The sequence below is a fragment of the Heterodontus francisci genome, chromosome 9 (assembly GCF_036365525.1).
Source record: "Heterodontus francisci isolate sHetFra1 chromosome 9, sHetFra1.hap1, whole genome shotgun sequence".
Lineage (NCBI taxonomy): Eukaryota > Metazoa > Chordata > Chondrichthyes > Heterodontiformes > Heterodontidae > Heterodontus > Heterodontus francisci.
In genome coordinates, this window is record NC_090379.1 from 22,870,126 (window position 1) to 22,895,559 (window position 25,434).

At 42.8% G+C, this 25,434-nt stretch overlaps 1 protein-coding gene across 1 annotated transcript in view; it reads left to right on the forward strand.

Annotated features, from left to right (window-relative positions):
- dlst (dihydrolipoamide S-succinyltransferase) overlaps positions 1–19,706 on the forward strand; it is a 68,865-nt gene extending 49,159 nt beyond the window's left edge. The window contains exons 15-16 of the mRNA XM_068038669.1: positions 4,210–4,377; positions 9,339–19,706. Of these exons, the coding sequence (XP_067894770.1) occupies positions 4,210–4,377; positions 9,339–9,473 (303 nt within the window). The 3' untranslated portion in view covers positions 9,474–19,706. The remainder of the gene's footprint in view (positions 1–4,209; positions 4,378–9,338) is intronic.
- The last annotated feature ends 5,728 nt before the right edge of the window (positions 19,707–25,434 follow it).

The following is a 25,434-nucleotide window of genomic DNA, read 5'->3' on the forward strand; positions in this document are numbered from 1 at the left end:
GACTGAACCAAAGTATGCATTTAGTAGGTCAGCCATTTCTTTGTTGCTCATAACTAATTCCTCTGTTTCTGACTGTAAGGAACCTACATTTGTTTTAACCGATCTTTTTCTCTTCACATACCTATAGAAACTTTTACAGTCAGTTTTTATGTTCCCCGCAAGCTTGCTCTCGTACTCTTATTTTTCCCTTCTTAAATCAATCCCTTGGTCCTCCTTTGCTGAATTCTAAACTGCTCCCAATCGTCAGGTCTGTTATTTTTTCTGGTGAATTTGTATGCCTCTTCCTTGGATCTAATGCTATCTCTGATTTCCCTTGTAAGCCATGGCTTGGCTACCGTCCCCGTTTTACTTTTGCGCCAGACAGGGATAAACAATTGTTGCAGTTCATCCATGCGCTCTTTAAATGTTTGCTATTGCCTATCCACCGTTATCCCTTTAAGTAACGTTTCCCAATCCATCATAGCCAACTCGTGCCTCATACCTTCGTGGTTTGCTTTACTAAGATTCAGGACCGTAGTCTCAGAATCAACGACGTCACTCTCCATCTTGATGAAGAATTCTATCATATTATGGTCGCTCATCCCCAAGGAGTCTTGCACCACTAGATTGTCAATTATTCCCCTCTCATTACACAATACCCAGTCTAGGATGGCCTATTCTCTAGTTGGTTCCTCAACGTATTGGTCCAGAAAACCAACCCGTATACACTCGCAAGAATTCCTCCTCTATGGTATTGTGACTAATTTGATTTGTCCAATCTATATGCAGATTAAAGTCACCCATAATTACAGATGTTCCTTTATCGCATGCGTCCCTAATTTCCTGTTTAATGCCATTCCTAACATCACCACTACAGTTTGGGGGTCTATATACAACCCCCACTAATGTTTTTTGCCGCTTAGTGTTTCTCAGCTCTACCCACACAGATTCCACATCGTCAGAGGTAATATCTTTCCTCACAATTGCGTTAATGCCTTTTGCTTTTTGTCTGTCTTCCTAAAAACTGAATACCTCTGGAAGTTCGTTTCCCATCCCTGGTCACCTTGCAGCCATGTCTCCATAATCCCCACTATATCATACTCGTTTACATCTATTTGCTTGATTAATTCATCCAATTTATTGCGAATGCTCCGCGCGTTAAGGCACAAAGCCTTAAGGCTTCTCTTTTTAACATTCTTCAGCCACGTAATCATCCGATATATCCTGCTACTTTTACTCTGACTAGCACGTGGCACTGGTAGTGATCCTGAGATCACTACTTTTGAGGTCCTGCTTTTCAACTTACTTCCTAGTTCCCTATATTCTACTTTTTTTTTTCACCTATGTCGTTTGTACCAATATGTACCACGACCACTGGCTGTTCACCCTCCCCCTTCAGAATGAGACATCCTTGACCCTAGCACCAGGGAGGCAACGTACCATCCTGTAGTCTCTTATGTGGCCACAAACGCCTGTCTATTCCCCTTACAATTGAATCCCCTATAACTATTGCATTCCCACACATTTTACCCCTCCCCTATGCAGCAGAGCCAACCGTGGTGCAATGAATTGGGCTGTTGCTGCTTTCCCCTGAGAGGCCATTCCCCCCCCAACAGTATCCAAAGCAGTATATCTGTTTTGCAAGGGAATAGCCACAGGAGATTCCTGAACTGCCTGCCTAGTCCTTTTGCTCTGCCTGGTGGTCACCCATTCCCTTCTTGCCTGTGGAGTCTGAGCCTGCGGTGTGACCACCTCTCTATACGCACTATCCACGATACTCTCCACCTCGTGGATGCTGCACAGTGTCCTCAGCTGCTGCTCTAGCTCCGAAACCCGGGCTTCCAGGAGCTGCAGCTGGAGACACTTGCTGCACACGTTAGTCCTGGGCACTGGAACTGTCCCCGGCTTCCAACATGGAGTATGAGGAACGCACCATGGCTTGAGCTCTCCTGCCATGACTTAACCCTTTAAGTTAAACCTTTTGGAAGATCTTAATATCAAATAATATCAATTGCTCTAGACGCCTCACACTTCTCCAGGTTGAATTCCATTTGCCACTTTTCTGCCCATTGGTCCAGACGATCAATATCTTCCTGCAGCCTACAGCTATCCTCCTCCCCATCTACCACACAGCCAATCTTTGTATTGTCTGCAGACTTCTTGATCATGCCCCCTACATTTACATCCAAATCGTTAATATATACCACAAAAAGCAGGGGACCCAGTACTGAGCCCTGTGCAACGCCACTGTAAACAGCCCTCCAGTCGCAAAAAGACCTGTCAACAATTACCCTTTGTTTCCTGCCATTAAGTCAATTTTGTATCCACCTTGCCGCATTTCCCTGGATCCCATGGGATTCTCTTTTTTTCACCAGCCTGCCATGTGGGACCTTGTCAAAAGCCTTTCTAAAATCCATGTAAACCAGATCACCTGCACTACCCTCATCTATCTTCCTTGTTACTCCTTCAAAAAATTTGATCAAGTTGGTCAAACAAGATTTTCCCTTAACAAATCCATGCTGACTATCCTTGGTTAATCCGTGCGTTTCTAAGTGACAGTTTATCCTGTGTCTCAGAATAGATTCCAATAATTTGCCCATTACTGAGGTTAGACTGATTTGGCCTGTAATTACTCGGTCTATCCTTCGCTCTCTTTTTAAACAGAGGTAAAACGTTAGCAGTTCTCCAGTCCTCTGGCACCACACCTGTATCCAGTGAGGACTGGAAAATGATGATCAGACCTTCTGCAATTTCCTCTTTCACTTTTTACAGCCTTGGGTACATTTCATCCGGCCCTGGTGATTTATCAACTTTCAAGGATGCTAATCCCATTAATACTTCCTTTCTCCCTATGTTTATCACATCCAATACTTCACACTCCTCCTCCTTAACTGCAATATCTGCATCGTCCCCCTCTTTTGTGAAGACAGCCGTGAAGTATTTATTAAGAACCATATGAACATCTTCTGTCCCTCCACATAGGTTACTTTTTTGGTCTTTTATGGGCCTTACTCTTTCCTTAGTTATCCTCTTACTCTTGGTGTATTGATAAACATCTTTGGGTTCACCTTGATTTTGCTTGCCAGTTTTCTTTCATGCCCTCTCCTTGCTTTCTAATTTCATTTTTGATTTCACCCCTCCATTTTCAAACTCCTCTCTGCTTCCTGTAGTGTTGAGTTCTCTGTGTTGGACATAAGCTTTCCTTTTGTGCCTTATCTTACCCTGTAAGCTCCTTGACATCCATGGGGCTCTAAATTTGGCTGTCTCGCCCTTTTCTTTGTGGAAACAGGTTTATTCTGAACACCTTGAATCTCCCCTTTGAATGCCTCCCACTTCTCTGACACTGATTTACCTTCAAATATCTTCCAGTCCACTTTCACTAAATCACTCTTCCATTTAGTAAAATTGGCCTTGCCACAATTGAGAACTCTAACTCCTGTTCTATTTCTGTCCTTTTCCATAATTGGTAAAACTGACTGAATTATGATCACTACCACCAAAATGCTCTCCCATGTCACTCCTTCCACTTGCCCATCTTCATTTGCTAAAACTAAGTCTAAAACTGTGCCCCCTCTTGTTGGACTTGCTACATATTAGCCAAAAAAGTTCTCCTGAATGCACCTCAAGAATTCTGCTCCCTCAATTCCTTTCACACTAAAACTATCCCAGTTAATTGGGGTAGTTAAAATCCCCTACTATTTCTGCCCTGTTGTTCTTGCACTTCTCAGAGATTTGCCTACATATCTGTTCTTCGATCTCCCTCTGATTGTTTGGAAGTCTATAGTGCACGACCTGCAATGTGATTGCCCCTTTTTTGTTCCTTAGCTCAATCCATATGGCCTCATTTGATGAACCTTCCAACATATCCCTATTGACAGTGTAATAGTTTCCTTGACCAAAATTGCCACTCGCCCTCCTTTCTTATCCCCCTCCCTATCGAGTCTGAAAACCCTATAATAAGGAACGTTGAGCTGCCATTCCTGTCCCTCCTTAAACCATGTTTCTGTAATAGCTTTGATATCATACTGCTATGTGTCTATCTGTGCCCTCAGCTCATCTGCTTTACTTGGGAAGTTTAAATGGAAGGATAATAAGGACTGAATTTTGCATCACTGCAAGAACCCTAAGAGGAGGGGGAGGGTAGTAAAACCGGCGATGCAGCTATATAATATAAGGAAAGAAGCTCACACACTTGAAGGACCTAACACATGTCGCAATGTCTTGATGTAGGCCCGTAAAAACGAGCTAGCTGTAGAAGACATGGATGGGGGTACCTTCACAATCAGTAATGGAGGAGTGTTTGGCTCAATGTTTGGGACACCGATTATCAACCCACCCCAGTCTGCCATCCTAGGCATGCATGGTATCTTTGAGAGACCAGTTGCAATCAAGGGCCAGGTAAGTGATATCTTTTGATGTTTTCATGTTTATTATCCTTAGTGTTTTAAAAGGATTTAAATGATGGCACCTTTTCTTATCTCTTTGTGACACCATAAATCGCAGCTTGCTGTCAGGGGTGTGATGTACTTTTAGGATGTTTTTAGTGCTTCTTGGAATCATTTTGTCTCACTTTCTCCCATCCTCAAGTTGCAGTTTTGTGGTTTTCTGGTGCTGTGGAGATCTCTTGTAATCTGCCCTTAATACCTACCAGGGTGCCTTGGAGAGAAATAGTCAACACACCACTGAAGCTCGACGCAGATTCCTACCTGACTGACTACATTTATTTACAGGAACTATACAAGTAGAACACAAGCATACGGTCTTGTACAGTGTTGCAAAAGTGCTTCCATTATTTTTAATATTTTTTGAGGACTTGTGTTAAAACTGAAAAAATTCCATGGATTTTTTTTTTACCGAGTTCACCAACAGGGCAAGATGTTGTTTGAAAGCCACCTGTAGTAGAGACCACCTGTGATTTGGGCTCAAAACAGCAGAACCCTTTGTGACTTGGGGGAAAAATGGTGACAGAGAAGCTGCATGCCAAGGTTTATGGAGGTCAGGAGGTCAACTCTCCATTTGGGGGTTGGATTGTTTTTAGTTAGTTGCGGTGAACTGTTTGAAGACAGTTGGTGTTTTCCTGCCAAGGAAAAATAAATCACCCTGCTCATCTCCTCCTACTTTTTTCTGAAGAAATCCTGCCAAGATTCAGTGTAGAAGAGCAAAAAGTCCCTAGTGCCGTATCGCTCCTGAAGAGCCGAAAAAAAATCAAAAACTTTGCCACATTTCTCCTAGAAAGCCTACTGGAATAATTCTCGACATCTTCAGAGCTGACTACATTTGGAATGATCCTAGTGATCCATCTCTGTACACCCGAATGCCAGACCAAAAAAGGGACAACTAACTAACTGACTTCCTTCCATATCTTTATTTTGTCATCAAGAATTAGTAAGTTGCAAACCAAAGTTGTTTTTTAAAAAAATTTTTTGTAACTCATCTCTGCAGAGTGAATTTATGTATTTTTCCTGTGTGTGTGTGTGTAATTGGGGAATTTTTAAAAAAGGAACTTTCATATTTCAGTCTGTTAATGCTTTGCTTTGTTACTGGTTAAGTCTTGTTTTATAATCTGATTTTCTTGTTTATTAAAGAAACCTAGTTGGTGTATTTTATTCTGGGTTATAACAAAAGACTATATGATTGTCTGTATCGGTAACCGGGTAAACATTTAAATAGATGTTGTGAACTGTGGAGAAGTGGAACTAGAAAAGACAGTGCATTGCTCCCACCTCGGTCATGACAAGTGTCTGCAGAAAACTACCTGGGTTTATACATCTGCCAGATAAGTCTATTCCACTTGCAGAGATTCTCTTCTATCGTCCGTTTGGTTTAGGGAACTGATCTTCTTTCCACCTTCATCATTGTACTTGAGGTAAAGGGTTGTAACGTGCAGGGAAAAAAATGGTCTCCTTGGCACTGTTATGACCAGTGGAGGAAGGGGTCTCGGGCTCCCCTTTTCACCCCTTCTCTGGTTTGACAGCAACACGTTTTATCCTTTTTACACAGTGATTGAATTTACCATCTCTGAGTGCTTGCTCTTGTTCTAATATAATTGCAAATGAACCAATCAGACAGGTCTCTGGATTTTAAGCAAGAAAGATAAGAACAAAGAACAGTACAGCACAGGAACAGGCCATTCGGCCCTCCAAGCCTGCGCCGATCTTGATGCCTGTCTAAACTAAAACCTTCTGCACTTCTGGGGACCGTATCCCTCTATTCCCATCCTGTTCATGTATTTGTCAAGATGACTCTTAAACGTCGCTATCGTACCTGCTTCCACCACCTCCCCGGCAACAAGTTCCAGGCACTCACCACCCTCTGTGTAAAGAACTTGCCTCGCACATCCCCTCTAAACTTTGCCCCTCTCACCTTAAACCTATGTCCCCTAGTAACTGACACTTCCACCCTGGGAAAAAGCTTCTGACTATCCACTCTGTCCATGCCACTCATAACTTTGTAAACCTCTATCATATCGCCCCTCCACCTCCGTCGTTCCATTGAAAACAATCCGAGTTTATCCAGCCTCTCCTCATAGCCAATGCCCTCCAGACCAGGCAACATCCTGGTAAATAAAAGCAAAATACTGCGGATGCTGGAAATCTGAAACAAAAACAAGAAATGCTGGATTCACTCAGCAGGTCTGGCAGCATCTGTGGAAAGAGAAGCAGAGTTAACGTTTCGGGTCAGTGACCCTTCTTCGGAACTGACAAATATTAGAAAAGTGACAGATTATAAACAAGTGAGGTGGGGGTTGGGCAAGAGATAACAAAGGAGAAGGTGCAGATTGGACCAGGCCACATAGCTGACCAAAAGGTCACGGAGCAAAGGCAAACAATATGTTAATGGTGTGTTGAAAGACAAAGCATTAGTACAGATTAGGTGTGAATATACTGAATATTGAACAGCAGCAAGTGCAAACCTGAAGAAAAACAACCTGAAAAAAACATCCTGGTAAACCTCCTCTGTACCCTCTCCAAAGCCTGCACATGCTTCTGGTAGTGTGGTGACTAGAATTGCACACAATATTCCAAGTGTGGCCTAAGATTCTGTACAGCTGCAGCATGACTTGCCAATTTTTATACTCTGCCCCGACCGATGAAGGAAAGTATGCCGTATGCCTTCTTGACTACCTTATCCACCTGCGTTGCCACTTTCAGTGACATGTGGACCTGTACGCCCAGATCTCTCTGCCTGTCAATACTCCTAAGGGTTCTGCCATTTACTGTATACTTCCCACCTGTATTAGATCTTCCAAAATGCATTACCTCACATTTGTGCGGATTAAACTCCATCTGCCATTTCTCTGCCCAATTCTCCAACCGATCTATATCCTGCTGTACCCTCTGACAATCCTCATCACTATCCACAACTCCACCAACCTTTGTGTTGTCTGCAAACATAGTAATCAGACCAGCTACATTTTCCTCCAAATCATTTATATATACTGCAAACAGCAAAGGTCCCAGCACTGATCCCTGCGGAACACCAGTAGTCACAGCCCTCCATTCAGAAAAGCACCCTTCCACTGCTACCCTCTGTCTTCTATGACCGAGCCAGTTCTGTATCCATCTTGCCAGCTCACCTCTGATCCCGTGTGACTTCACCTTTTGTCCCAGTCTGCCATGAGGGACCTTGTCAAAGGCTTTACTGAAGTCCATATAGACAACATCCACTGCCCTTCCTTCATCAATCATCTTTGTCACTTCCTCAAAAAACTCAATCAAGATATAAGTATTATTCTTAACACTCACGAGAGTCACACACACACAAATAGATTACAGAGGGAAAAAACAGAGTTGGGTGGTTGGAATAGAGTCTGAAATAAACGGAATTTAAATAGTTTTTCAGTCCCAGAGTCCTTAGTTGAAATTGTAGGCCTGAAGTCCTCTCTGGGCCCTGCATACAGTTGCAGGCTTGCTTCTCAGGCTCCGGAACACACAAAAGGGAGTTTGATCCTTGTCCCCTAGTTGCTGGCTGTGCTGGTCTGTAGGGTTGAGGTTTTCGCAGTTGCAGCTGAGGCTTCTCTGGATCTTTACTCGAGAGAGAGTAGAGAGCGAGCTGCCTCCTTGATGGATTTTAGTTACTGCTCTGATTTCTGAATGACAAAGCCCAGCCTCTCCAAAGCTGCACAGCAGTCACATGACATTCCCAAACCCCTCTGTTGGGTTAATGAGTTCTGGAAAATTCTGAGATTCAAGGCGCCACACCTTAAGCTGTTCAGTCACACTTGGAGGGGGTTGTCTCTTTCAAAGTCAATGGCTGTTGACAACCGTGTTGACAAAGCCATTTCAGGTTATTGGAGTGCACCCCATTGTTCTGGCTAGGTTGAATCAGTCATGTTGTCTCCTGTCTAATCCTTTGCTGTTTCAAATGCAAATTTCCGTGGCCATCTTGGCTGCCAGGTTACTCTTTTTAAAAGAAGTTATTTGTAAGAATTTCCAGCAAAGGTCTACGGCAAGGTTCCAACCGATTAAATTAATATTTTCCCATTTGGCATGTGGGTTTTCGTGACAGCACATAGAGATGTTGAAATATGGATTTTCACAATTCAGCTGAAACAAGAGCCCATTTTAGTTTTTTAAGCTATAACTCAAGCCAAGCTAATAATCGCATGAGAAATGTGTTGTATTTTATGACTAGTTTCAGAGTTCTCCATGGCAATGCCTCTACCAATCAGAGTTCACTTGCCAAACAATCAGCACTCTCTTCTCATACAGTATAAAGTTGTTTTCCTTTGCATTGGTATTCTTGCGGAATGGCCTGATGAGTGCAAGATGAAAAGCTTTGACAACATGTCTCTATTTTCAGCAATACTTAAGTTTCAGAGTTATGACCTAGCTGTTAATCACGCTGATGATCAAAATTTCACAGCAAGTGATATATGTTAATGTCTTGTAGAAAACAGTGTCAGTAAGCTGCATTACTAACACCCTCCTCACTCTGTTCTCTAATAGTTCCCAGATTTGCTGTAGTGAGGGTTGAATTAAAGATGGAAATTTTGCCCTCCACTGTTGTCTACAGTAGCAGCTGTCAGTCCTGTGCTAGGTCAAACCAATGCCTTATCCTGGTGTAGGATGTTGTCCTATGTTGGTGTGGTAGTAACTGCAGAAGCATTGTCTTGCACTGTGAGCCTTTGATGACCAGTGACCGAGTTGTCCTGTACTGGTGATGGGCTTGAATCAGCTGGGTCATGGCATTGTCTTGTATCAGTGATGCACCTTTGATAGCTGGGTGAGTGGATTTCACTGTATTGGAGGTGGGCTTATGATAGCTGAATACATTGAATTAACTGGTGTTGCAAAATTTAAAGAGGCAGCTTATATCCAAACTTTTAGCACTTCATGCATTATTCCCTCTTGTTGCAGGTTGTGATCCGTCCCATGATGTATGTGGCCCTAACCTACGACCACCGCTTGATCGATGGCAGAGAAGCAGTACTTTTCCTCCGAAAAATTAAAGCTGCAGTTGAAGACCCTCGTGTGCTGCTACTTGACATTTAAACTCTAATAGTTATTTAAAAAAAACATACTCCACATATGTCATATGCTTTTTCATCATATTAAATGTTAAACCTTTTTTGATGTTTAAAAAATTATAAATGAATGTTTTAATTGGCATTGCAATTCTGTAGGGATAGTAGGAATGGTTTATGATGGAGGGGTATTGCATGTCAGAGACTTTGCAGCTAATTTATATTGGATGAGTGAGTGAACATACTGGCATGGGTAACTCATCACAGGTCACTTTTTTGTGGGGGCGGGTAAGCAGCTTTGAGTGCTCTCCTTCATTAATTTGGTATTGGACAAGCATGAAACTGGCAGCTACACTCAAATAAATCACAAAGATTGACTGGTCCAGGAGCTGGAAATGTCATACTGGTGCATTAGGATTGCTTGTCTGAGATTGTTGCTAAGGCAAGCAGAGAAGCTTCTAAAGGATGCTGCTGTTCTTAATTGTTGAGAAATATTGAAATATTTCATTTCCCACCATAAACTACCTTGACCACAAAAATGCACTGCCCAAAAAGAGAATACCGCTGCAGCATTATTTCCCATCTACCCAAAGTACAAGTAGACGGTAAACCCATTCTTTTTTTTTTTAATTAAATTTTTGAGACCTTTTGTTGTCAAGATGTTGCAGTTTCAGCAGAAAAATTACTTAAATTATGCATGATTTGAGAGTACTTATCTTAAGTTCCCACCGTCTCCTTGTGACCATAACACCAGGCTTCATATTGAGAGCATTAACGTGTTCCTCAAATTTATTTCTGCTATCAAAACTTGCATTCATTCTTAGTCAAAGGTGCACAGAAAATAAGTAGGGTTAGTTCAGAAAATGTTGAGTAACAAAGACGATAATGGGGTACTGCATCTTTAAAACGTGGGCAAACTTCATATCCCAAAAACAGTTTGGGGAGGATCACCAAATTAGGCAATCTGAATTCCACAGTTGTTCCCATGAGGCAGATTTGGAGGTGCATAATTACAGTTAGTATAGAGAGGTCACTGTGCCTCTAGACTTGAATATAAATTTACAATATAAAAATGTCGTGTTTGCACTTACACTAAGCCCATTTGGGTTTATTCCATTGATACGTAGGTTTGTATCAGGTTCGCTGCTTTTTAATTCTCTCTGCCCTTTCTCACCCCTCTTCCCAAATCTGCCTAGCTGAAATTAGGAACTTAAAAGCACCTTTGCCCCAAGAACATGCGTCCCTGTCTACTACTCTGCTGTGCAGCGTGACGTTAATCCAGTTCTCCAAGCATTGCACCATGGGACCAGGTCACTACTAACTTGGGTGCAAACAAAACAATATCTTTCAAACCAAATACTGCTTCCTGTACATTAGAATTATTCCTTTCTCGGAGAATTAAGCTGTCTTTACAAATGGATGAATACACAACTTTTTCATACTGTACAGTGTCAAGGTCTACAAACAGTATTAGGGTGGGGAAACTTATTCAGCCAAATCAGATTATTTGAACAAACAGGTCTGGATATTTTTGGATTTTTATGCCATATAAAAATATTCCTACAACCCTCACCAAACTGAGTTTAAAAAAAATCATTGTTAGCTATAAAATTCTATTTGACATGCAGCATCCTTCTTACATAGATGGATTATAATTGTATAAATTGATAAGTAGTTGGAAGCCAATTCTGAAGGGAAAATGAGAACAACAAAGTTCTATTCCTATAGAAAAGGTACCAGTCAGTCAGCAGGGATTTGTCAGTCTTTGAACTGTGGTCGTAAGTATACAGTATGTGTAAAGATTGAAAATGGCAGGCTGGGGTGAGGGGGGGGTTGCCACTTTTGAGTTATATTGTTTGGTGGTGAAGGAGCTGTTGGAGGTAAATGTTGAATGCTGGGAGCGAGGAGAAAGTTAGCATTGCAGTTTAGCTAACGAGGCATGAGTGTCCTCACGGTTACTGGGTGTTAACTGAAAAATGAGCCATATCCCCAGCTGTCGTCCTTTTCCTTGATGAGCACAAATATACACCAGCACACACTCAGAGAAATAATGCTCCCGTAGATTCTTACACACTTGCACATAGTTACCTAACAATGATGTCGAGTATCAATATTACTTCCCTCAAGTTGCACAACTTTTAAATATTTGCATGGTGTGGGTCATGTTTTTACTTGTGACACAATCTAATGTGTTGCAGTCCTGGCTGTGGGAGATGGTTGGGTGTTTGTATGCTTTTTATTTTTTTTAAATTACCTGCACCGCAGTGCGGTCAATGGGACAAAGGAAGCCAACTTGTGAGAGAGAAATAGATCAGTTAACCAAAAAAGTACAGAGAACAAACTCCAAATGGGTAATTGAGGGCTTGCTTCCATGCAACCTCAAACTCTTTATCGATGCAATAATGTGGTGGTTTGTACTTGATAGTGCTGTTTGATCTCCCAGTTGGTGCTTTTTCTGATGTGGCTTTCATGATACTTGGGATGGTTAGTGTTGCCTTGCACCACTCTGTCAGTTGTTAAAATTCCAAAGAAATCTAAATTTATAACAAGTAATGAGGCAGTAAGTTGGAATGATGCAAAGGAGAAATTGCTATGTTATGGTTTATTGAAAGCAAAAATAAATGTATATGACTGTTCAAATCCTCTTGTAGTTGGTTTAGGGGCCTGGGAGCAACGGGTCATTCTGAATGGGAGATGGGTGAGGTTCCCTTGTCTTTTTTGCTTTCATCTTTCCTTCCTTCTATTATGTAGAAGTCTTCTGTGGTGTTTGCATAAGTTTGAAGTCTGCTTGTTTTATATAAAACATGGTGTCTTTAATTTCCTTTGGGGTGGTGGTTGTTGTGGGGGCGTGGGGGGGTTGCAGGTATTTTCAATCACCATAATTCTTATGGATGTCCACCTGAACCTGCTAGAAAACAGCTGCACCTGCTTGCAATTGGGTTGGTGCCAATTGCAGGATTTCTGGATCAGCCTTGTAAGGGGCAGACTACTCATACTTCTTGTAAGACCAGTGGCATCGGGACAGAATTTGGGTCAGAACTGGGACCTTTTTTGCTGGGAGTTCTGACTTCCCCAGCTCTATAAGGATCTGATGTATTACTGAAGGCCAGGATGACAACTGAGATGAGACTTAGTGGCCTCAGATGGGCCTTGTAATTGGGTGTGTCTAAGTGAAGAGTGTCGCCTGAACCCCTGACTAAATAACATGTTTTTTGAGACAAAAACATCTGAAGGGGAGTGGGTAGTGATCTGTCTGGCTTTCCACTGCACATGGCATCACCATTGATGTACTCATAGTGACATGTGTGTCAGCATACTGACCCTGCAAACACTGACTAGGGTATGGGGGCGACACGCAATCTTGGTGGTTATACCGGCATCATGTCACAGATTTTCAGGCAATTATCTTCAGAATGCCTTCGCACCGCAACCTGACAGCTCCAGTGACCCGGGTTCAATTCTGGGTACTGCCTGTGCGGAGTTTGCAAGTTCTCCCTGTGACCGCGTGCGTTTTCGCCGGGTGCTCGGTTTCCTCCCACAGCCAAAGACTTGCAGGTTGATAGGTAAATTGGCCATTATAAATTGCCCCTAGTATAGGTAGGTGGTAGGGGAATAGAGTGGGGATGTGGTAGGAATATGGGATTAGTGTAGGATTAGTATAAATGGGTGGTTGATGGTCGGCACGGACTTGGTGGGCCGAAGGGCCTGTTTCAGTGCTGTATCTCTAAATAAAATTAAATAAATAAGATATATAATGAAATCTGATTTTCGTGACTGCAGAGTCAAAAAAGCTTTTTTGTAGGTTTAAATATAAAGCATTCAGATGGGTTTGCCAGCTCGCATTCCTCTCGGTGTCCTTGTGGCTAATGGCACTATCTTGTATGGCACTAAACTGTACAGACCTGAAACTTCCAATTGTGCTCCCCTAACCTATCTAATCTCAACTTGTTAGCCATGGGATGTTACATTTGGCTGTTGGATTAGGAAATGGAAAAAGTCAAGTTTAAACTTCCTTTTGATCAGTATTCGGGGCTCTTTGAAAAGCGTGTATGTTTATGCCTATGGAGAGCAGTTAGGCTTGGCATGGCAACCCTTATCTGTAGATTGGACATGGATAATTGGGTGTGATGCTGGAGGACAGCGAACCACACCCAGTAGTAAACAGCATCATCGAGAAAGGAGGGGAGAAACTAGGCAAAAAGTGGCTACTGTTCTCTCCCTTCCTCTTGGGTTGTACAGAGTGTCTTTGTAGTAGGGAAAAGAAAAGTAACTTTCTTTGCCCACCCCTGTAATATTTTTGTATGTAAGTATATGATTGGCATTGTGCACAGTAGATTCAGTCTTCCACGCTAGATTTATACGCAAGTCCTGAAGGACAATGTTTTTATGTCATTGGTGCTCAAGCCTGATTCATCCAAATGTAATGTGCTTATATTGTCAACAATATCATCATAATGCATTCTGATTAAGGGCTGCAATGTGAACCTGCCTTTCTCTCTCTCGTTTGCATAGTGCAGGGTTTAATTTTTTAAAAAGTGTTTTAGCTCCCCCTTGGTGAATCCTTGTTCACTGTTTTCCAATTGTAAGGCAAAGAAATCAATTCAGACAGGTTTTCTTAGATTTTAAACAAGAAAGGTAGAAGTTTATTAATCTTAAACTCTAATCCGGTTACTGACTACAAATATGCATACGCGATATGCCTTCAGATATATAGTGAAATCTGATTTTCGTGACTGCAGAGACAAAAAGTCTTTTCAGTAGGTTTAAATATAAAGCATTCAGATGGGTTTGCCAGCTCGCATTCCTCCCAGTGTCCTTGTGGCTAAAGGCACTATCTTGTATGGCACTAAACCGTACAGGCCTGAAACTTCCAATTGTGCATATGTGATAAACACACGCAGATAGAGACAGAAAAGAATAAAGGTGAAAAGTTTGAGGCAATAGATGGGTTTTTATTTTACTGTCCTTTGAGTTTGCTGTGAAGTCTTTGGTTGCTGGTCAGACTTGCAATTCGTTGGGGCCCAGTGCATGCTTCAACTTGTTTCAAGGTCAGAGTCTTTTCTCTTTTGAGGTTTACGTTATTCCGTCTGTCCGGTGGCTTGGGGGAGAGAGAGAGAGAGAGAGAGACAGCCAGGTGAGATGCTTGCTTCAGTTTCAAACTGCCTTCTCAATGCAAACAGTCCTGTGGCTAGTTCAAAAAAACTTGGGCCAGCCAGTTAATCTTGTGACCGGCTGGTTTAACCAGTCCTGGCTCTGGATTGTATCATCTTAGGGCCTGGAATGCACTTCCTTGCCTTCAATATCTGGTGATCAAAGTTCCTTTGGGTTAATTGGAGCAGGGAATAGTCCTTTGTCTCCACAAGCACTGTTGTTAGTATGCAAATGTTTTTCCAGCCAAGTGTCTGGTAACTTGTTTTAACAGGTCCTATCTTCACTCTACCTTCTTTGGCCTCCTTGGCTCTAGCAACAGTTTAAAATCAGTGTTCATATGCAAAATTAATATGCCTCATTCTTGGCAGGTGTGGTTCTGCATGACACCTCCACACCCAGAGGAATAAAATGCGATTTTTAAAAAGAGCATTTCATTGAAAGGGACTAGAGACAAGATAAGGACAGGAACACATCATACATCTCTCTCATTCATTCAGAACCTAACAATTGTTACAGCTTGTCTTTTCTTGGTGGCAGCGCTGCTTTAAACAGCCCTTTCGGATCCCAATAAACATGTTTTTCTGGGGCAGTTTTTTTCAGTTTGCAGGGGGAGGGTTAGGTTTAATTAGCCCTAGGTGGGAGTTTTGCTCAGGGGCGGCACTCTCAGTGCCTTAATGAGTCATGCAAAGGCTTTTCACCTTGGGATGGCTGGTTCCCTTTTTTCCTGACTCTTGGGGAGGATTACTTGCTAATCTTCCCTTTTGTCCTCTGAGCCAACCCTGCTTGCAGGTATTTGTCCAGATTCTACTGCACTCGCCTGTGGCACTTCGACTAGGTGAGGCCTCACCCTTACGGTTTCTCTACCCTCTTTAGGACTTTCATTGTTTCTACAGGTGCCTGTAAATGCTGTTAGCAACCCTGTGGGGGTGCCTCTAGCATCTGCATTTACATAGGATGTGGGGTCTAATTTTTCAAACATTTTGGGATTGGCCTAGCAAACTGTAGGGGTTTTCATCCGGGATTCTTCCCGGACTTTCTTTAACCTGCCCTTTTGGTCCCTTTTTCCCTGTTCCTTTCTAACCTGGTGCCTGCCTGTTCTCGGCAGGGGTCCCTTACAGTTCACCAGCCCTCTGCTGGAGGGTCTTCCAAACACGGATACAGGACTTAGGGGTTCAAATTTCACTAAGTTGGTGTTTTCCCTCAACATCGTACATGTGTCAACTCCTACAGTACTCCTCCACATCTTTGTGGAGTTTTGGCCAGTCAAACTGCTGTCTTATGAGGGCTTTGGTTTTTTGTATACCAACATGTACAGCCACTTAGTCCCATGGGCCATTCTTACTATTTCTTTCCGTTACATCTGCGGCACCACTAATTGGTAAACCACCATCCACTCCTTGCTCTCAGATCTGCGAGGAGAACTCTATTTCTTCATTAGTACCTCATTCTTTAAGTAATAGCAATCAGGGATTCCCTCTGCTTCAATTTCAGACTGGGCAGCCTGTGCTAACTCTTAATACTGTGTCAGCTCGCTTAGCCTCCGCTAGGGAAGATTTATTTAACTCATTCCCTGGGTCGTCTTTCCAAAGAAAATATCGGACAGGCAGACCTCATGGTCATCTGCCTGCAGTGCTAATTCAGTCTCTCCTGGGTGGGCTGGTTTGGCCATGGCCTAATTCATTACACATTCAGGGAAACTGCAGGGGACCGTCTCCTGCTACTGCCCTGTTTCTCTGACCTCTTGCGGTCTCTCTTTCACTACGGGGGAAGCTACCACCTTCGCTCTCGCCAGATCATTACCTAGGAGCAGGTCAACCCCGTCCACAGGCAAACTAGGGACAATCCCTGCAGTCACCGTCCCGAAACTAGGTTGCACTCCAAGTGCACCCGATGTAAAGGTACAGGCATACACTGCCCTCCAATACCATTCACCACCATTCTGGAATTTACTGCACTCTGGGGAGAAAGGTCAAGCCTTTTTCCCAGTGAAAGGGATCTAGTGGCCCCTGTGTCCCTGAGGATTACTATGGGCTTGCTTGCCCCACTCGAAGGGTAAGGGGTTACTCTCCTTTCAGATACAAAACCCTGATAACCTTCAGGAATCCTATTAACTTTTCCTGCAGTTGCAGCTGTAAGCTTCCTGGGGTCTCGCCCTCACTGCAGTTAAAGCCACAGCTTGTTCTGTGCTTTCCATCAGGGTCCCATCTCTTTCACTGAGCAGGTGTGCCCTGATTAATCCAATAGGTTTTCCCTTTAGTTTCCAGCAGTCAGCTCTTAAATGTCCTGCTTTATTACAATGGAAGCACACAGGTCTCACTTCTGCTTACAGCACTTTTGTTTTTGGCTGGAGGAGGGCACACTGTGTGTCCTGCTTTTCTTTTCCTCCCAGGACTGTTTGGGCTTCTATCATCTTCCCACCCTTTTGTCCTTTTCGGATTTATGGTGGTGATTAGAAAAGGTTTTCCCCTGGGAAACAGACTTATTAATGAGAGCAAACCAGAACTGCGGCTTGCCGGGCTCTATGAGCCTTCAGTTCCTCTACATGTGTCTTTATGGAGCGTGGGAGAGAGTTTTTAAATTCCTCTAGCAAAATTAACTTTGTGAGATTTTCATAGCTGAGCTGTACTTTAAGAGCCGTCAGCCAGCTGCTTATGTCTCTCAATCTCCAGGTAAGTTTGATCAACTTGCTTCTTGAAGGTTCTAAACTTTTGGTGATAGGCTTGTTACTAACTCATACGCCCCAAGGATAGCATTTTTTGTCAGTTCATAATTTGATGAACTCTCATCTGACAACAGGGAATAAACCTCAGGCTTTTCCTACTAATTTACTCTGTAACAGAGTCCAGGCCCCAGCTGGTCACTTTAACTTGCCAGTTTTTCAAAAGACACAAAAAATGCTTCCACATCTCCCTCGTTTAATTTTGGGATCAGTTGGGAGAGTTTTAACAATTCTGTACCCAGCCCTGAATTATGCTGCTCCATATTGGCCATGCTTTCACTGGGGTTACTCTATCACCCCCTAGTTAACTCCAGCCTCTTCACCTCTTTCTTCGCATTCCTTCTGGAAGGTTCTTTCTCTTTCTCCTGTCTCTTTCTTTCTCCTCTAATTCAAGTTTCCTCTGTTCCAATTGTAACTTTGCTAGCAATACCCTGTTGGGGTCTACATCTAACCTTGCTTCTGCTTCAGATTCAAGGGAAAAATGGTTGGCCACTAGTCGTAGGAGTTCAGACTTCCTAGCTTTGCCATGTACAGTGATCCCACACTGCTCAGCCACTTTCCTCAACTCCTCCATAGACAGTGCTTTTAACTTATCCCAGGTTACTTCACCCTGGCTTGGGGAGCTACTAGCTTCAGTCGCAGACATGTTTGTATTCTAGCACACACAACCACAAGAGAACCTGTATTGAAATTGTTTCTATTCTGATTGGGAGCAATTTGGCTTCCCACTTCCAATTTCTTGTTTGTCTATGGATTAAATCCAGGATGGTAGCCCCCAAATTTCTATTATGACCAGGTGAGAAGGTCTAGGGGTTCCCTCTCAGCCTTTGCCTGGTTTAACTGCACCAGGGTTTAATTTTTTTTAAAAACACCATGTTTTAGCTTCCCCTTAGTGGATCCTTGTTCACTGCTTTCCAATTGTAAGGCAAAGAAATCAGTTGAGACAGGTTTTCTTCAATTTTAAACAAGAAAGGTAGTTTATTAATCTTAAACTCTAATACAGTTACCGACTACGAATATGCGAAGCAACCACACTAGCATGCATACGTGATAAACACACACGCAGATAGAGACTGAAAAGTAGAAAAGAATAAAGGGGAAAAGTTTGAGGCAATAGATGGGTTTCAATTTTACTGTCCTTTGAGTTTGCTGTGAAGTCTTTGGTTGTCATTCAGACTTGCAATTCGTTGGGGCCCAGTGCACACTTCAACTTGTTTTGAGGTCGGAGTATTTTCTTTCTTGAGGTTTACGTGTCTTCCATGGGTCCGGTGGCTTGGGAGAAAGCGAGAGACTTGCTTTCAGCTTCAGTTTCAAACTGCCTTCTCAATTCAAACAGTCCTATGGCTAGTTTGAAAAACCTGGGACAGCCAGTTAGTCATGTGACCAGCTGGTTTAACCAGTCCTGGCTCTGTGGATTGTATTATCCAAGCAGGGCCTGGAATGCACTACCTTGCCTTCAATGTCTGGTGATCAAAATTCATTTGGGTTCATTGCAGCAGGGGATAGTCCTTTGTCTCCATAAGCACTGTCTGTTAGTATGCAAATGTTTTTCCAGGCAAGTGTCTGGTGGGGTTTTTTTTAAAAACAGGTTTTTTATTCACTCCAGCAACAGTTTAAAATCAATGTTCATATGACAAAATTAATATGCCTCATTCTTGTCAGGTGGGGGTCTGCATGACAACACTTGTTTATTTGCTATTTAGTTTCGCTGATGGATTTTGTACCTTGGTGAGCTGAGTAGAAGTTTTAATCATCAAGATAAAAAGTTCATTTACCCCCCAACTCACTCCAGAATAATGGGCATTGGACTCTAAATCCAAGCAATCGTTTACTGCCGATACTTTAGACTGGAATTGTAATGTAGATTACTAAATTGAGTTAAAATTGGATTCTGCTGTTATCCTGACATGGGCCATTTTTCTACACTTTAATAGCCCTCTGAGGCAAACTTTCATCGATCAAAACCCAAAGGTATGAGTGTTTCACAAACATCCATCACCCATGTGGTGTTGACAGAATTCACTCGGGGTGAAATAGATGCTAAATTGACCCTGCATTGGGACCTCCTGCAACTAACTTTTTTCATGTGCAAAGTTACTGATTTAATTGTGATCCATCAAGCCTCAGAAATCCTCTGCTTTTAATGCACCAGTCTGAACTGATGTGTATATAAAACTTTCTCTCTCAAGCTGGCATTTAGACATGGCAAAACTTTGCTGTAATTTCCCCCAAAGGATTAATAAATAAAACTAACTTCAGATGGTCACTTTAATACGGTTTGATGTCTAGTAATATATCAGGACCGTCACTGGGTGATCTATGTAGATGGATGTGATTTAAGTCAGGTTTCATTGGAGAGGAGTATGGAGAATAAACCGTTATCTGATTTGGGCTATTTCTATGGCTGCTGTATTTTCACTTTGCAGATACATAATCTCCCACTACACTGCCATCTTCAAAGGGTAAAGTTGTTATATGATGAGGAGTTTAGATACTTAAAACATGAGAGAATGAATACAGTGCAACGTTGGTGCCCTTTGACCATTAACCTGGCCCATTAAGTTCTAAATCTCAACTATAGGTGTGGGCTAAGAGAATCTTGTCCTGTTCCTTCTCCTGGTAACTGACTCAGAGCAGGATAAGGTGAAGCCAGGAGTAATGGCAGCCTGCTTATAAGGAATGCTTGCCAAGCAAGGCAAAAGCACCTGAGAAAGGAAATGTGTGAAACTTCAGCAGTGTGGCCGTGGTGGCAGGAGTCAACCATTTGGCTGTTTGTGCCTGCTCTGCCATTCAATAAGATTATGGCTGATCGGGTTGTGGCCTCAACTCCACTTTCCTGACTGCTCCCCTAACCCTTCACTCCCTTGTCTATCAAGAATCTATTAAACTCAGCCTTGAATAAATTCAATGACCCAGCCTCCACTGCTTTGTGGGAAAGAGAATTCCACATATTAACAACCCTTTGAGAAAAAATAAAATTCTCATCTAGTTCTAGTCTCCCCCACAAGGTGGAACATCCTCCTGGTAGCCGCTCTATCAAGTTCCTCTGGATCAGATACGTTTTATAAGATCACCACTTAATCTTCTAAACCCTGGTGGGCATGGGTACATACAGGGAGTAAGGGGCGCACTGAGAGGAGACTAAGCCTCAGCGAGTCAAGTATACACAGCTGTGATGGTGAACCAAACGTTTTTTAAAAAATTGACAATGTATTCAAACAAATCCTTTTGTCTTGTCGCTAGGGTCCACACACAATGAATTGGCAGATAAAGAAAGAGTCACCATTCATTAGGCCCAATATAGAGATGAATGTTCAATCTGCATGAGAATAGAGGTGATTCTAATATGGACATGTGGTATAAACAATATGTTTTTAGCTTTTTTCAATTCTAGCCTCTTCAGGTTCCATTAGCAAGGGGGTAGTAATTAATATGGTCATTGCTGCTTAAGGTGTTTTTGATACTAATTTATTTATTTACACATCTGCGTTCTTTCAGAATTTGGCACCAAGGTGGAATATTGCATAACCTATTTTTAAAAATAAATGATCCGATAATTCTGTTTTCATGTGCACTTCTGTAGGAAGTATCTGAATCTATTCCTGCCAAATAGAAGGCATAAAACAATGGCAGTGAAATTGTTTGCAGTTTGTGCTAAAGCCTAGTATTATGCAAAGTTTAATTTTGTTGTCACAAGGTGAACATTGCCCTTTCATCTCTTGTAATCCAGCTGAGAATCCCTTCAAGGGAAACAGGATAAAGGCCTTGCTTTGCTGAAATGATACAATGGGCTTGGCCACTGATCCTTCATCTCGCAGATCTGGAAGTGAATCTACCCAAGAAAATGGAATGAAGGCTTCTCTGATCAAATGGCACAGTTTTAGGGACACCTTCCTTTCATCTCTTAACCTTGGATTCAAATTATTTAATTTCAAATGGGGATGATTGTCTTTTGTTTTTGATTGGGGGAGGAGAGTCTGATGGCAAAATGCTGCTCTTAAGTGTCATGGTTCACCAGTACAAGTAGTGGGGAGGACACAAAGTGTCTGCAAAGAGACATGATAGATTAAGTGACTCAGTAAAAATTTGGCAGATGGAGTACAATGTGGAAAAAAGTGAGGTTATCCACTTTGGCAGGAAGAACAGAAAAACAGAATATTACTTAAATAGAGACTGCAGAATGCTGTGGTACAGAGGGATGTGGATGCCCTTGTCCATGAATCACCAAGTTGTTATGCATGTACAGCAAGTAGTTAGGAAGGCAAATGGAATGTTATTTATTGCAAGGGGGATGGAGTATAAAAGTAGGGAAGTCTTGCCACAACTGTACAGGGCAGTGGTGAGACTGCACCCGAGTACTGTGTACAGTTTTGGTCTCCTTGAGGGATATACTTGCATTGGAAGCAATTCAAGAGAAGGTTCACTGGGCTGATAACTGGGATGAAGGGGTTGTCCTATGAAGAAAGATTGAGCAGGTTGGACCTATACTCATTGGCGATCAGAAGAATGAGAGGTGATCTTATTGAAACAAGATTCTGTGGGGGGTTTGACACGATGGATGCTGAGAGGAGGTTTTTCCCTCATGGGGGAATCTGGAACTAGGGTGCAGCACAGCTTAAAAATAAAGGGTTTCCCATGTTAAGACACCGATGAGGATTGTTAATCTTTGGAATGCTCTTCCCCAGAGAGCAGTAGAAGCTGGGTCATTGAACATATTCAAGGCTGTTAGATTTTTGATGTACAAGGGAGTTGAGGGTTATGGAGGCAGGTGGGAAAATGGAGTTAAGGCTACAATCAATTCAGCCATTATCTTATTGAATGGCGGAGCAAGCTCGAGGGGCCAAATGGCCTGCTCCTATTTCTTATGATCTTATGAAGAGCTACTGGTTTCCAAATAAATTGTGGACACTCCCAACTTTACTAGTTGAGTACGTAACATAAAACTACCCACATGTACATTCAATAGTACATTCTTGCCACCTTCAGTGCTTCCTCCAAGTGGTGTTCAACATGGAGGAGTACTAATTCATCAGCTGAGGGGGGTGGGGGGGGGGGGGGTGTGGTGTAGGTAGTAATCAGTCGGAGGTTTCCTTGCCCATGTTTGACCTGATGTTAGGAGGACTCCCACAGCAACTCCCTCCTGACTGTATACCACTGTGCTGCCACCTCTGCTGGGTCTGCCCTGTTGTCATGAATGCCAGTGTGATGCTAGGTATATAGGCCATAAGTCCCAAAGACTAATGGATTGTACCAAACAACATGTCCCTTCCGCTGCTCACAACGGGTAAGGTACAGGCCATACCCAACCAGCTCCTGCTTGCAAAATTCAAACATTGTGTCCAACATTAGATGTGATTCCGCAATTGGACAACATTTGCTAAATAATCCTCAGTGTGCTAAGAATTACACTGACACCCAATTTAAGATGGTCAGTGGGGCTTGCTGTGTGGCACATTTGCACATACTGGAAGCTACATTTATTAATACACAGAGCCCTGTTCTTTGCAGACAGAAAGAACATGTACACACATTATGCCTGCTTCAGAAAAACAAAATAAGTGACAACCATTTGCTGTTTCATTCCTCAGGGCAATGCCTTGACCAGAGTTAAGCTGCCTGGTTTAAATTTTAAACAAAGCTTGGCAGTTACCTGTTGCTCACTATAAACTGGTGCATTCTCCATGGCAACACCGCGACCAATCAGAGTCCACTTGCCAACCAATCAGCACTCTCTTCTCATACAGTATAAATGTGTTGCTTCCTTTACATTGGTATTCTTTCACATTGTCCTGATGAGTGCAAGATGAAAAGCTTCAACAAAACGTCTCTATTTTCAGCAGTACTCACGTTCTGTACTACCAAATGACTAAATGGTTGTGGTTGTTGGAGGTTAATCATCGCAGTCCCAGGACATCACTGCAGGAGTTCTTCAGGGTAGTGTCCGAGACCCAACTATCTTCAGCTGCTTCATCAATGACCTTCCCTCCATCATAAAAGGTCAAAAGTGGGAATGTTCACTGATTGCATAACATTCAGCATTGTTCATGACTCCTCAGGTACTGAACGAGTCCGTGTCCATATTGAACAAGACCTGGACAACCTCAGGCTTGGGTTGATGTGGCAAGTTACATTCACAGCACACAAGTGCCAGGCAATGATCATCTCCAACAAGAGAGGATCCAACCATCTCCCCTTTACACTATCACTTAATCCCCTACTATCAATATTCTGGGGGTTATCATTGACCAGAAATTGAACTGGACCAGTCATTTATGTACTGTGGCTACAAGAGCAGGTCAGAGGTTGGGAATTCTGCTGCGAGTAATCACCTCCTGACTCCCCAAAGCCTGTCCACCATCGACAAGGCATGAGCCAACACTTGCCTGGGTAAGTGCAGCTTCAATAATACTCAAGAAGCTCGACACCATCCAGGACAAAGCAGTGTGCTTGACTGGCACCCCATCCACCACTTTCAACATTCATTCCCTCCACCACAGACTCACAGTGGCAGCAGTGTGTACCGTCTACAAGATGCACTGCAGCAATGCACCAAGACTCCTTTACCAGCAATTTCCAAACCCGCAACCTCTACCACCTGGAAGGACAAGGGCAGAAGATGCATAGGAACACCACCACTTGCAAGTTCCCCGCCAAGCCACACACCATCCTGAATTGGAACTATATCACCATTCCTTCGCTGTCACTAGGTTGACTGGAATTCCCTTCCTAACTGCAGTGTGTGTGTACATACACCACACAGACTGCAGCAGTTCAAGAAGACAGCTCACCACCACCTTCTCAAGGGTAATTAGAGATGGGCAATAAATGTTGGCCCAGCCAGTGATGCCCACATCCTGTGAAAGAATTAAAAAAAACATGGAATCTGGCTGTAAATGGATACATTGGTGTCTCATCCTGTGAAGGAACTAGTCTGAAACACTGAAAATAATAAAAAATAAAATCCTATGCTTTTGTATATCTGACACTTCATCAGAAATAGTGGATGCATTGGTAGTCATCTTCCAAGATTCTATAGACTCTGGAACAGTTCCTACAGATTGGAGGGTAGCTAATGTAACCCCACTATTTAAAAAGGGAGGTAGAGAAAAAGCAGGGAATTATAGACCTATAGACCAGTCAGCCTGACGTCGGTAGTGGGGAAAATTCTAGAGTCCATTATCAAAGATTTTATAGCAGAGCACTTAGAGAACAGTGGTAGAATCAGGCAGAGTCAGCATGGATTTACGGAAGTGAAATCGTGCTTGACAAATTTACTAGAATTCTTCGAGGATGTAGCTAGTAGAGTTGATGAGGGGGAACCAGTGGATGTGATTTATTTGGACTTTCAGAAGGCTTTTGACAAAGTCCCACATAAGAGATTAGCGTGTAAAATTAAAGCGCATGGGATTGGGGGTAGTGTATTGTGATGCATAGAATGTTGGTTGGCGAACAGGAAACAAAGAGTAGGGACAAATGGGTCTTTTTCCGAATGGCGGGCAGTGACTGGTGGGGTACCGCAGGGATAGGTGCTAGGACCCCAGCTATTCACAATATATATTAATGATTTAGATGAGGAAACTAAATGTAATATCTCCAAATTTTCAGATGACACAAAACTGGGTGGAGGGTGAGTTGTGAGGAGGATGCAGAGGGGCTTCAGGGTGATTTGGACAAGTTGAGTGAGTGGGCTAATGCATGGCAGATGCAGTATAATGTGGATAAATGTGAGGTTATCCACTTTGGTAGCAAAAACAGGAAGGCAGATTACTAAATGAATGGCTATAAACAGAGAGGGGAATATGCAGCGAGACTTGGGTGTTCCCGTACACCAGTCGCTGAAGGTAAGCATGCGGGTGCAACAGGCGGTTAAAAAGGGAAAATGGTATGTTGGCCTTCATAGCGAGAGGATTCGAGTACAGGAGCAGGGATGTCTTGCTGCAATTATACAGGGCCTTGGTGGGACCACACCTGGAATATTGTGTGCAGTTTTGGTCTCCCTATCTGAGGAAGGATGTTCTTGCTATAGAGGGAGTGCAGCGAAGGTTTACCAGACTGATTCCTGGGATGGTGGAACTGATGTATGAGGAGAGATTGAGTCGGTTAGGATTATATTCGCTGG